General features: G+C 38.4%; 1 protein-coding gene and 1 long non-coding RNA gene across 2 annotated transcripts in view; both read right to left on the minus strand.

Moving 5' to 3' along the window:
- Positions 1-709: 709 nt before the first annotated feature.
- Positions 710-5,705, minus strand: LOC140377604 (uncharacterized). Its single transcript, XR_011930111.1, has 2 exons — positions 1,619-5,705; positions 710-1,585 (listed from the first exon to the last, which is right to left on the minus strand). It is a non-coding gene; the product is annotated as an uncharacterized lncRNA (long non-coding RNA).
- Positions 5,706-10,020: 4,315 nt separating this feature from the next.
- Positions 10,021-13,357, minus strand: part of zbtb45 (zinc finger and BTB domain containing 45) — a 29,606-nt gene continuing 26,269 nt past the window's right edge. The window contains exon 6 of the mRNA XM_072463577.1: positions 10,021-10,516. Within this exon, the coding sequence (XP_072319678.1) occupies positions 10,110-10,516 (407 nt within the window). The 3' untranslated portion in view covers positions 10,021-10,109. The remainder of the gene's footprint in view (positions 10,517-13,357) is intronic.

Here is a 13,357-nt window from a genome sequence, read left to right on the forward strand (position 1 = left end):
CTTTAATTGACCTCTTAAAAGCAAAAGAATAATATAAAGTGCATGAATTGAGAACAAGTTGAAATTGTGATCTTGCTCCGAGAAAATCCTGATTCATTTTTGCCGTAGTCAAGTTTTCAAGTGAGGCTTTGACGTTTGCATGGTTCATTCGTTTATTCATTGTCTGCCGCTTGTTCCCATTAGGGGTCGCGGGTGAGTGGAGCCTATCCCAGTGACTTTGGGCCTTAGGCGAGATCATGCAGGCCATATTTACATAGTTTGTACCTCTTAACTGGACAGATAGGCCTATGTGTAAGAAATACCTAACATTGCATCACCATATTTAGTCTTGAGTGTGTATATTTGAGGCACGTGAACATTTTCTGATGGTTAAATGATTGAGCCGCCAATAATTTCCAGAATATTATGCAATTAATGAAACACCTGTGATCGTCCCAGTGTGAGCAAGAACAAAGACTTTGAACCCGTCAGCCTCTTAAAATCATGAATTCTCATACATTACATGTAACGCCTGAATTTTATCCCTGCAATGTTGTGAGGGAAATGTGTTAAACTCTATTGTTAACGTGCAGCATTAGCAGCTTTTAGGTGTGAAAATCTCAGCCAACACAACACAGTCTCTGTACATGACAAGAGGCTTGTGTTAGTCATCCCTGTGTTTCTTGGTCCTTGTCGATAAACGGAATACAAAATGAAACAGGAGACAATGTTTGGCCTGAAGCCATAGAAGACTTTTATTTGGAGAAAGAAATCTTGGAAATCACTCATTTTTAAAATTCAATTAATTCATCGAGTACGACATCGAAGATCTCAGAAAAAGTTAAAATCATGCCTTTAGCTTTTTACAGAAAACATGTGGTTTTACCATGACTATAAAATGACTGTTTCTGTTCTGACACACTTTTTACCTTTGTTAAAGGAATATTAATGTAGAAAAACAATTATTAAGTTCCCTCCCAATGAAACAAAAACAGAAAGGCAAAACACAGTACGTTACAATGCGCTGACATGGCTTTAAGCACACATATACAGTACTGTACAAGGGTCCGCCGCAACAGATGCACCAAACTTCACTGAAACAGTTCAGCCTTTCACTGCAGAGGAGCCAGCCTCAGACGCAACGCACCCCAGCACGAGCCACACCCCAGCACGAGCCACACCCCAGCACGAGCCACACCCCAGCACGAGCCACACTTCAGCTTTAGCTCAGCTCACTTTGTGGTTAGCTTTAGCTAAGCTCACTTTGTGATTAGCTTTAACTAGGCTCAATTTGTGATTAGCTTTAGCTCAGCTCACTTTGTAGTTAGCTTTAGCAAGGCTCACTTTGTGGTTAGCTTTAGCTCACTTTGTGGTTAGCTTTGCCTTAGCTCACTGTTGTTAGCTTCAGCTTAGCTTACTTTGAGTTAGCTTTGTACTTTGCTCGCTTTGTGGTAAACTAGCTAAGCTCATGATCGTGTTAGGTTTAGCTTATATCATTTGTGGTTAGCTTTGGCTAAGCTAACTTTGTGGTTAGATTTAGCTTAGCAATAGCTCACTTTGTGATTAGCTTTAGCTCACTTTGTGGTTAGCTTTAGCTTAGCTTGAGCTGACTTTGTGGTTAGCGTTAGCTTTAGCTCACCTTCCGACAGCGTCACAGTGTGGACTCGATGGAGGGCACTGTGCAGAGGCCAAGCTCCGCTCCCAGAGAAGAGACTTTTCCACATCAGACATTTCATGTCAATATTATAGTGAACCCCAAACAGAAGGGTTTAAATGTCTTTGTAGCATTCACTTGTTCTTAAAAGTAAAGTAAAGTTGAATTGTAGGCATTTTTTGTCACTTGTCAATCTGACAGTGACCGAGGTCCATATTAAGCACGTTTCGATTAAAGGCTTTTAAGCTTCAGTAAACTACAGAATAACAGAATCCGCTTCGACTCACAAACATTAAGAAAAAGCTGGGACACAAGGATTTAAAAAGCACCTTTTAGGCAGAAAAAGAAACAAAAATGAAAAAATAAAATAAAATCTTAGGCCAAATACTTCTGGGAACAACATCAAGCTCTTAGTTACACTATGTGCAAACTCAAGTGTGCATAGAGATCAGATCTAATAATTTTAGAGTGGCAGCTTGCACTGTCACCGCTTTGACTTTGTCAAAACTCAAGGGCTGATTGTACATGTTATGATTCATTTTGTCTTACTAAAACATTACAAAGTTTATTTTATAGTGCTGCAAGATTTTTTTTGTTTCATTTTTTTCAGCAACAAACACTTCCATGTTTTAAAGATCCCAAAAAGACAAACACAAACACTCATAGAAATCCTGAAAAAGTCATTGATTTGTCTTGATTTCACCTGGTTCACTTTTGTGAATGGCTCTTATTTTAAAAAGATTTATAAGCTTTAAATCTTATTTCTGCATCAAAGAATCACATGAGCAACAGAGGACAGACTGAGCGCTAAGCGATGTACAGGAACTTTACACAAGGATTTAGTAAACCATCTTAGCTTTCACTGTGCACAATGCCTGTCTTTGGACCACCGAGGTAATCATAGGTATGTGTGGATGTGTAAAACTTGCTGAAATGTTTCCCAAACATTTCACGAGGATAGTGTCCATCCTGGTTCGAGGTATATGATCCTGGGGCCGACCGGTGGCGCCGTGGAAAATGTTAAAAGCTGTTCAGATGATGAGGTGAAGTTCAATCACAACACTGGACCCCCATGACCCCCCCGTGACCCTCAAACGCTGCAGCTCTCACTACACTACACTGCTCTCCTTCATGGCATCATTCAACAGCTGTGTCTTTGTCAACGCTCTGCTCAGAACAGCTTCACTCACTTTCAATTCAACCCGTTCAGGACCTTCACAGTGGCAGAGAAACCTTGTGATTTTTTTTCTTCCCAAGTGACAAATCTTAAGAATGTTGTAAGTGGTCTGTTGAGGGTACGTGAGGAGGTATTTGTGTATGAGTGTGAGTGAGGTACTTAGTGATAAATCGTACTCTGGACTCCCTAAAGTACTGTATTACCTTGAAAATGGAGGAAGAGTCACGGTTTGCATTGACCAGCCACAAACCTTATGATCAGCTTTTCAAAATAAAAGATGTGGATTTTCATGCTTGTGCCCCTGTACCAGAAGGTTTACGATAAAGTCTGAAGGGAATGGCCCAGTTTTGACCTGAAGTAGACCTGGTGTGGACACGTTCTTGTCCACGTTTGATCTCGATTTAATGTGAACACATCTGGACTTTTTGCATGTAATTGGTGCTAAAGCAATTCATACTTTATTAAAAAAAATTATGCAGCTACATGTTTTTTTCACACATTTATGCAATCACTCATCTTTATATATGCAAATTGTATGCATGTTCTCCATCTAATCAAACTGAATATCACAAACGCAGTGAATTGGCTGCAACTAAAGATGAATTTGTAGTAAACAGGTTAAACGATTATTTCAAATGTACTATTTAGACGTAATAAAGGTTGAAATATAATGGCTGAAGTTTTCTAAATCGAGAATATTTACGAATAAAGTGTGTCATTCATGAAAATCAGAAAAAAATACACATTTTGATTTGATAATGCGGCTGTCTTTGTTATAAAAATGTCTTTCAGATCGTGTTTTAGAGTCTGAAATGCCCCGATGATCAAAATACCACTATCGACAGCCCGATAAGTCAGTATTTTTAAACTTTTAACGATTGCTGCCTAATGCGTCATGTTGAAGTTTCAATCAAAGAAACAGCTGTTCACATAAAAAATGGAAACGTGTTGGCACTCAGAGCGATCTGTAGAAGCGTCTACTTTCCCGGCTCACTTTGCCATATTGTTTACATTCATAAGTCCGACTATATACATGTTTTGTGTCATATCTCATATACACTTTTGATATAAATTCATGCTCGAGTCTGACAAAAACTCTAATAATCTCCAAGAGCGGTAAATAAAAACTATGTGCACCAAACTAAAACGGTAATTATTCCCGTCAGAACTCTGTGGTAGACGTGGAATAAATCAGATATTTTTGTCCTGGTTTACGGTTAATATCTCTGTAATTACTGGGTCCATCCACGTGAAACAAATACTGTCAAGATTCAAGATTTGTGGATCTAAAGTTTTCACATTTCTTTCAAAAACATTGAATATAGAGTTTATTTTTTTCTGTTTCCATCTGAAAATACAGAGCTGCAACTATTTTTTTCAATTATTTTATGAATCGACAAGTCAAACTAATATACTTTAAATACATTATCAACCAAATAAAAGTTGAAATATAGTACCTGAAGGCTTTTAGATAGAGATTGTTTACGAATATAGTGTATTATTAGTGAATAACAGATATATTGTATATATCTGTTATTCACGGGATAACGTTCGTCACGTTATCCCGTCGCAATACTGACCTAACCTAATACTGATGTGCAATTCTGTCGTATGTGCAATTACTGTGAAATTCATGTGCAATCTATGTGCTGTCGTGACACATATTCATGTGCAATTACCGTCGGGATCACATGCAATGGTATTTATGTATTTATTTGTCTATGAGAGTTTTTATTTATTTATAGGAGATCTTCTACTGAAAGTGTTTTTCAGACTTCCTATAAGTGATCTGTTCTTCTGTATCTACCTCTGTATCTACCTGCGTTGCACCAATGAAATTTCCCCATGTGGGACAATAAAGGAATATCTTATCTTATCTTATCTTATAACGGCTCTACGGTTCATTTTTATCATCGACTCGTCACAGTTATTCGTTGCAGCCCTAATTTCCATTATATCCTCCAGTAAGTTTGGCAAGTATATTCATCAGGACGTGTTTTGAGAAGTAAAATAGTTTTAAAAAATGCATTGCAAACTCACAAAGTGCCCTGCAATACTAAATAGATAATGTGCTATAGTTTATCTGATCATTCATGGCTTTCAAAGTGATGAAAGGTCAGGACCGGCGCTAAATATTCTTTCTTTGTCGCTGTCAAAGGTCCTCAAAATGAGAGAAAACTGAAACGCATTAATATATATACAGTATACTTTAGCCTGAGTTTTTACTGGTCATAATGATTTGGCTGGTCATTTTTGTGTGTAAATGCAGGTCCTTTATTTAATATCATAGCACCAATACTGTTTTGGCCACAGTCAAAATATTGCACTAGAGTTCAGCTTATGTTAAAAGAGGTAATGGTTGGATAACAGTAGAACGTGCGATCCAAAAGAGAGAGAGGAAAAAAAAAAAAAAAAATAACAACTGCTTATACAACTGTAGAAAATACCCGTGCGCATAAGACCAAGTACATTTAGTTTTTCCTTAAAATGTGTCACTTTCTGTGCATTTTTAATCCGGTTTCCCCCTCTCGCAGCAGATCCGCGCGTCGCTCTTTGATTGACAGGTTTTCCGGCCGATCAAACGCTGTACCCGCGGCGCAGCGCTAAAGCTAACGTTGCCCGAGTGCCATTATCGGCGCGGCTAATGGGCTTCTGCGCGACAGCTGTCAAAAACACAAGCGACTCTGGCCGTTTCACATTTAACCAGTTTAATAATAGACCCGTGACGACCTGTTTCCGTGCCTGACGCCGCGGTTAGTCACGAGCGTGCTCTGTCCCGGCGTTTTGAAAAGGTTGTGTTGGGCATTGGTTGTCGATTAATCAGTCGACGGCGTCTTGGCTGACCAACGACCTTTCACTCGCCGACTAATCGAAAAATGTAAAGGATTTGTATTGGGAGAAATTGTGAACACTGGGAAAAAAAATTAAGTAAGAGACGAGTTAAAATGCAATTGATATAAGTTGTATTTATCTTAATTTGAGTGTATTTTGACTTTCTTAAAATAAGATTTTCCAATAAAACAAGTATGTTTTGTTATTATTTCTAGTTCAGTAGCATTTATTTCCTTTTTCAAGTTAAAAAATTCTTGTTTTTTTCTCATTTAAAGTAAAACAATATATGTTATGCTTGCTCCACTGGCAATCTTAGTTCAAGGTAGTTAAAACCTAAAGATAAATACAACTTATTTCAAGCACATATTCACTTATCTTATTTTAGACGGTAATTTTGCCAGTGAAGTGAGATATGTTGAGATTTGGTTGCGAATTGTGAGTTTAATCTGTCTTTTTTACAGATAAATACACTGTTTACAAGCGGTTTTCTGTATAAATATGTGTAATTGCGTGATCTCCTGTGATTTCATGGTCTTGGATCAGGAACTCTAAATGTGGAGATATTCAACCAGTTTCCAGTCCGGGATTCCTTACTTGTTACGTTCTACCTTGAGCGCTTTCTTTTTCCTCTCTTCCATTTATTTTGGTTTATTTACACACACACAAAGATCAACTAGAGAACAGAACCCACACTCCTTCACGTTGACGGTGCATTGTCTATTGAGACACTATTGCGCCATTGTTGAAAAGACAGCGCCATGAGCAGTGCTGGGAAGAAGTATTTAATGACAGAATACTGAATATCTTGAGCTATTTTGAGTTCTATATTCTGAATACTTGGAATACTTTCACACACAGCCTTTTGTTGCATCGTTTGTTCATCATTTAAAAACGTAGGAGAACCTTTATCATAAATTAAAGAAGTTTGAGTGCAGCTTGAAGCCTAAATTTCATGATGGAATACCACAATGTGATTGATCTGATTTTGAAAAAGTAACTGCATTCTGAACACCATCAAATTAAAGAGTAACTGTGGCGGAATACAGTTCAAAATGAGTATTCTGATCATGTATTTTCAACACCGGCCACGACGCAGCTTTTTAAATGATTTATTGATGCACAGAGCGGATCTTTAGTCGAATAAGAATGTCTTAAGTATTTATTTCTATTATTGTGTGGAAGGTACATTTATATGTGGCCGTGAAACTATTTATGAACCATTAAAAATCTATAGTCTGCTAAATACTGCTCATTTACGATGAATAAAAACAGATGGAATATTTGTGCTCTCTGGACATTTAACTGGCAATTATTTTGGCAGCAGACTTTCAAAATAATACTCCGAATGTCATTGGCAGTAGAGTTTTTTTATTTTTATTTACAACTACATTTTGTTCTTGTTTTTTATTCCCTGTGGTCATTGTTTTAAAGTTGATTTAACAATTAGACTATATTACTATGTTTCTGAAGCGCTGTGTGTGGATTATTTGACTAATAATGGACAGGGGAAAAAAGTACTGCACTAACAAACAATGTACACAAGTAAAAGTACTGTACATATATTTGTTAAAGTATCTGTACCCGTTACTGAAATACATTTTGCTTCACTACATTTGAGCAGGAATCTGTACTTTTGACTATATTTTTCAACTGGACTGACCATGTTCATGATGCCATTCTGCCTGAAGGTTTTGAGTTCAAGTCCCGGCTTTTTGAATTTCATTCATTGACAATGGCAATAAACCGATTCTGAAGTTCACAGGAGTTCATGCGCAATTAAGCGGTAATCAGAAAAGTCTGTTAAACGACAGAATAAACTCAACAACTCGCACCTCTACCAGCCGCGTCGAGCTTTAATACACGTAATATCATCTAAATATGTTATAAAAATATGTCTTTTTGGTTGCGTTCCATTCACAGTTTGGTCCGACGCAGCGCTAGGCCTGGGCGATATCGACAAAAACTAATATGTCGGTATTAATTGTCTCCCTAGTCCGACAGAAACGTATAAGTTAAGATTTAATTAACAGACAAATGTGAAATGTCTGTACAATTAATCACAAAGGTGTCGAGATATCACCATAACCCTATTAAAACATTAACTTTTTTGACATTTTCATATTTAACAAGCCTCTTTTTTTAACTAAACAACATTCAAATTCAGCATATCTTCACAATTTTCTCTAAATTCCCACATATTGTCCACCTCTGAATGGATTTGCAAACTTGTGTGAGGATCTCGCTGCCGCACGAGAAAAACCGAGTCATTTTTTTTGTTTTTTGCCGTTCGGTCCTGAATGTGTTGAATTGTTCGTGAGTGAAGCCGGTTTCTTTTCTTCAAGCTCCGCCCCCTCCCGCCCCCGGCACGTCGGCCCTTTCCCCCGACCGCCTCGCGTCCCTAACCTCTTTGGTGACTCCAGGTTTCTTTTCAAACAGGGTTCCTACTCTTATAACCTTCACAAAAACTAGTATATTTGGCTACTTTTTATGCACGTTCTATGGCTGTTTGGCGTTCATGATTGTTAGCGATGATTACAGCGTTAAAATGTCACAACACAGAGCGATGATGGCTACGTTTTGTTTTTTTTCCTTCCTTCTTCCTTCTTTTCAAAACTACAATTTACACCTTAAGTAAATGAGGCCTGTGTCCACGGTGAGTTTTTCTGCTCCTTCTGTAGGGGAAAAGTGCTGAGATGTATGCGGCCCGTGTGCAAAAAAATAAAAGTGAACATTTTTCCTTACAGTATGGTTTCCATGACAACTCGGCACCGCTGTGACTGCAGTAAAATGTATAGAAGACTGTGGTTGAAATGAGAGCTTCGCACAGGCAGCAGGGAAGCCTGATGCGACGTCTCTATGAATATCTGTGCAATTTAACGTGGAGCCAGAGTATATATACGCAATATATATATTATGCAATTATGCTGCGTTTCCTGTAAGTCAGACCGCCACTCAGGATTACTTTAGCAGTCGACGAGTAAAACGATGATTTCAAATGCACATTGTGACTTTTAAAACACATTATCAGCTAAATAAAGGTTGAAATACAGTGACTGAAGGCTTCTAGATAAAGAAGGTTTATGAAGTGAAATATAGATGAAAATTTGAAATGTTTTAGTCTTTTTTTGACATTCTTATTTAATAACGCCACTGTATTTGTTTGTAAGTGTTTTAAAGTCTTTAATGTCCAAATAACAATTACAATGATCAAATGAGTGATTCATTGTTGCAGTTTCACCAGTAATTTAAAAATATACTACTATAATACTACGTTTAGGGGCAGTTAAAAACAACCCAAGCAGCAAAGGCCATTCTAATTTAACGCAACATCAATGTCATTTGGACTCGTGCAAAGATCCATTTACATGAACTTGTCACTTCACAGTGTTTGATCATGAGAGGAAAACGCTTTCATTATTAATTAGTGACAGATTTGAAGGCTATAGTTTTATAACCTTTTCAGTGCAATATATTTCTTAAAGTGTAAACACCTAATATTTTATCAATTTGACAATAAAAAACAAGATAAATTTGCTACATCTACTCCGGGAGCTTTGAGCTGACCGGATTTGGAAAAGTGCCAGTTTGACTAGCAGCTTCTAAGAGCTAAACGTGCTAAATATTCTTTGGGTCTCTGCACATAGAAAAGTGCTGGTAAAAATCAAGTTTAAATCATTTTCATGAAGGAATGAACAACGTCAAAGCGGACACAGACCTCAAGATTCCTTTTTTTCTAAGGGTTTCTTCCTTACTATTTTGTGCATTTCCTATTTTAGATCGTATAAATGTACATGTTACCTGTTTGTAGGAACCCTGAAATGTGTCTTTGAGCTGTTCCTACCAAAAGAATTGAGGCTGTGTCTTAAGTGTACTTTAAAGGACGCCAGATTGGACAGGTCAACTGTGCAGTCAGATCATATTGGCAGTGGTTCATACGTGTCATGAGAGTTCAGATTCTTCACCAAAGTCGTCATTAGACATTGTGTTTTTGAGTTGACCTGCTCAATTTGGTGGTCCAAATGGCAAAAGCCAATGTTTCTATTGAACTAAATTCTTATTCTGTAAGAGCCGTGGAAAGAGACTACTCAGTGCAAGTTTTGATGCCCATAATTAAGTTCTCTACTTTTGGCAAGAACCAATGACTGCTACATGTGAAAAGCATCGGGAACTATAGACTTTGCCTGTAGAGGAACACTCTGTGCAATTGTTAACAAGACTCTTTGTCTATAGCTAAAGCTGCCAATAAAAACGATTCAGTTCTTCACATTCAAATCTGGTGTATTTTCTATTCCATTTAATCACTTCATGAAGTGGATTAAGGCTTTGGTTCCAGACAATAATATCTTTGTTTATGGAACTCTTCTGAGCAGCAGTGAACATGCAGTGTCCTTTCTCTTTCACGGCTCTAGTTTTGGGCTAAATATGTCTACATTCCCCCTTTTCCCCCTGTGTGATCACTTCCTGTGTCTAAGACGTGGGCGCCCCGTGGCTGGGCATGTTGGCCATGCCGCCGACCATGCCCTGGTTGGGGGCCATACCTGAGGGCCCGCCCAGCGCCGGGGGACTGTGCTTGGTACTTGGTGAGGTCATGTCTCGTCCCGGGGCCTGGGGGGCGCTGTGGTGCGCGTGCTGCAGGGCGTGGCGCTCCAGCAGGGTGCGGTGGGTGAAGGCGCGGTGGCACACGTTACACTGGAAGGTGCGCTCGGCCCGGTGCGTGCGCATGTGCACGTTCAGCGAGCTCTTCTGGGTGAAGCGTTTGCCGCACATGGAGCACTGGAAAGCCCTGACGCCCGTGTGCACCACCATGTGTTTGAGGAGGTAGTCGCGCAGTGAGAAGGAGCGCCAGCAGATGGAGCACTGGTGAGGTTTCTGACCTGCACCGGGGAAAGCGCGTGTAGTTAGAGCAAACATGAGCCAGGACAGGAAAACAGTGACATTTGCTTTAGGGATGCAGTGAGGAACATGAACAGAAAGAGAACAACACACTTCAAACATGTCGGTGTAATCCCTCATTCGTCCAGGAAAATGGGCTATTAGTCTCCCTTTTGTCCCAGTCTCTCTCTTTGCTAATCAGGTAGTCGGGGAAGAGAGAGACTGGGACAAAAGGGAGACTAACAGCCCATTAAAGGACTGATAGTAAACGAGAGGCTAGCCTGATAGAAAACAAAGAGGTGTAAGTTTCTGTTGAAACAAAGAACTTTTTCTTCTACTTCAGGAGGGCAGGGCTTACCGCAGAATAGAATAAATATCTGAGTTCCCGGTCTAAATTCGCAAATTGACAATGACTCTTGGATTGAGAGTCGAAATGTCTTGTTTTTTCTAAAACCGAATCCAGATGACGACAACTGAACCTTTTTCTACAACACACTTCAAACACAATTCCATACCAAGAAATAAGCTCGATACAGATTTCGAGACTACAATGATGATAATGATAATGACGATGGACAGTAATTTTCAACATAAACCATAACACCTTTTACATGTTACCATGTGGTCTAATATTAGTTCAGATAACGCTCAAAACCATTGCTAAAGTGTTTAATATTGTCCAGTTTATGTGATTTTTTCGGGTATAAATACTTTCAATATTAATTTTGGTATTGAATATTGTCTGATTTCCGACACTTTGACAACACTACTAAAGACAAACTATATCATATTTCTTGTGTTGCTGAAAAGCCGTGAGACCCAGAGGAAGTATTCAGGCTTCAGCTTGAGCTCACAAACAACAGCAGGCTATAAAATGTAAATGCTATAAGAGTTTAGGCCCCGAGGTCGTCCTTCCAAGAAAACAGAGAAACTTCCTAAGTACTATCAGCTGTGAAATTACTGCAGTGCACTTAAAGAGTTTGAGTGAGGCTGAAAAGTAAGACGCATATGGATTTCTACAACAACTGCATAGCCTTTCACAAACTCAACTTTACCATTTTATGGGGCGACTGTTCCTGATTATTGACAGGAGCCAAACAATAGTAAAATACTTCAATTTCTCCCATTTAAAGTGTCTAAAATATCACAATTTGTCTAGTCTGTGTAATCAGTTTTATGAAATCAAACTTTCTGAACGATAAATTAAATTGTTATCTTATAATGATCTAGTTAACATAAACAGCCAGATGTGGAAGCTTTTCAAACGGTCAGGTTTACTTTTTCTAAGAGAACAGATTGAACTGAAATAACTAAATGGTCACAACTATTATGTTTTATTTTTATTTTGTGACAGAATAATCTTGACATTCCTGGTCTATAACACTGTAAAAAATGCCAACATTCTTAAAATGATGCATATTGTTGACCATAAAATGTTTCCAGTAATATTAGTAATATTAATATTATTTCTTTGTCCCCAAATACAACGTAAACCAATAAAGTATTAATTGTACTGACAACCGTTCAGAAATGTATTATTTTTCACTACAAAAACACTAAACGATGGTCAAGTTGTTTATAATTTCATTCTGTGTTTTGGTTCTCAAGACAATAAGAGAGGAGGAAGTGGGATCAGGCTTCTCACTTTGGGGTCCAGATCATACCACAACAAGGCCAAAACCTTGATTCAATTTGAACTGCAGGGAAATGGAAATGGATATTTTTTTTCCTGTTGGCCTTTTTTAGTTTATGCAGGAACATGAATGGAATCAATGCATAAACAATAAATATAATAAATAAATCACACTCTTTTACCCCAGATCACGTCATAATCACGCTCTTTTACCCTAGAACATGTCATAATCACGCTCTTTTACACCAGAACACGTCATAATCACGCTCTTTTACCCTAGAACATGTCATAATCACGCTCTTTTACACCAGAACATGTCATAATCACACTCTTTTACCCCAGAACATGTCATAATCACGTTCTTTTACACCAGAACATGTCATAATCACACTCTTTTACCCCAGAACACGTCATAATCACGCTCTTTTACCCCAGAACATGTCATAATCACGCTCTTTTACCCCAGAACACGTCATAATCACACTCTTTTACCCTAGAACATGTCATAATCACGTTCTTTTACCCCAGAACACGTCATAATCACACTCTTTTACCCTAGAACATGTCATAATCACGTTCTTTTACACCAGAACATGTCATAATCACACTCTTTTACCCTAGAACATGTCATAATCACGTTCTTTTACACCAGAACATGTCATAATCACACTCTTTTACCCCAGAACACGTCATAATCACACTCTTTTACCCTAGAACATGTCATAATCACACTCTTTTACCCTAGAACATGTCATAATCACGTTCTTTTACACCAGAACACGTCAAAATCACACTGTTTTACCCAAGAACACGTCATAATCACACTCTTTTACCCTAGAACATGTCATAATCACGCTCTTTTACCCCAAAACACGTCATAATCACACTCTTTTACCCCAGAACACGTCATAATCATGCTCTTTTACCCCAGAACACGTCATAATCACGCTCTTTTACACCAGAACACGTCATAATCACACTCTTTTACCCTATAACATGTCATAATCACACTCTTTTACCCCAGAACACGTCATAATCACGCTCTTTTACCCCAGAACACGTCATAATCACACTCTTTTTACCCCAGAACACGTCATAATCACACTCTTTTACCCTATAACATGTCATAATCACACTCTTTTACCCCAGAACACGTCATAATCACGCTCTTTTACCCCAGAACATGTCATAATCATGCTCTTACCCCGGA

This window comes from Eucyclogobius newberryi, unplaced genomic scaffold (genome assembly GCF_026437365.1).
Source record: "Eucyclogobius newberryi isolate DKJ021-1_F unplaced genomic scaffold, fEucNew1.0.hap1 SCAF_4, whole genome shotgun sequence".
NCBI lineage: Eukaryota > Metazoa > Chordata > Actinopteri > Gobiiformes > Gobiidae > Eucyclogobius > Eucyclogobius newberryi.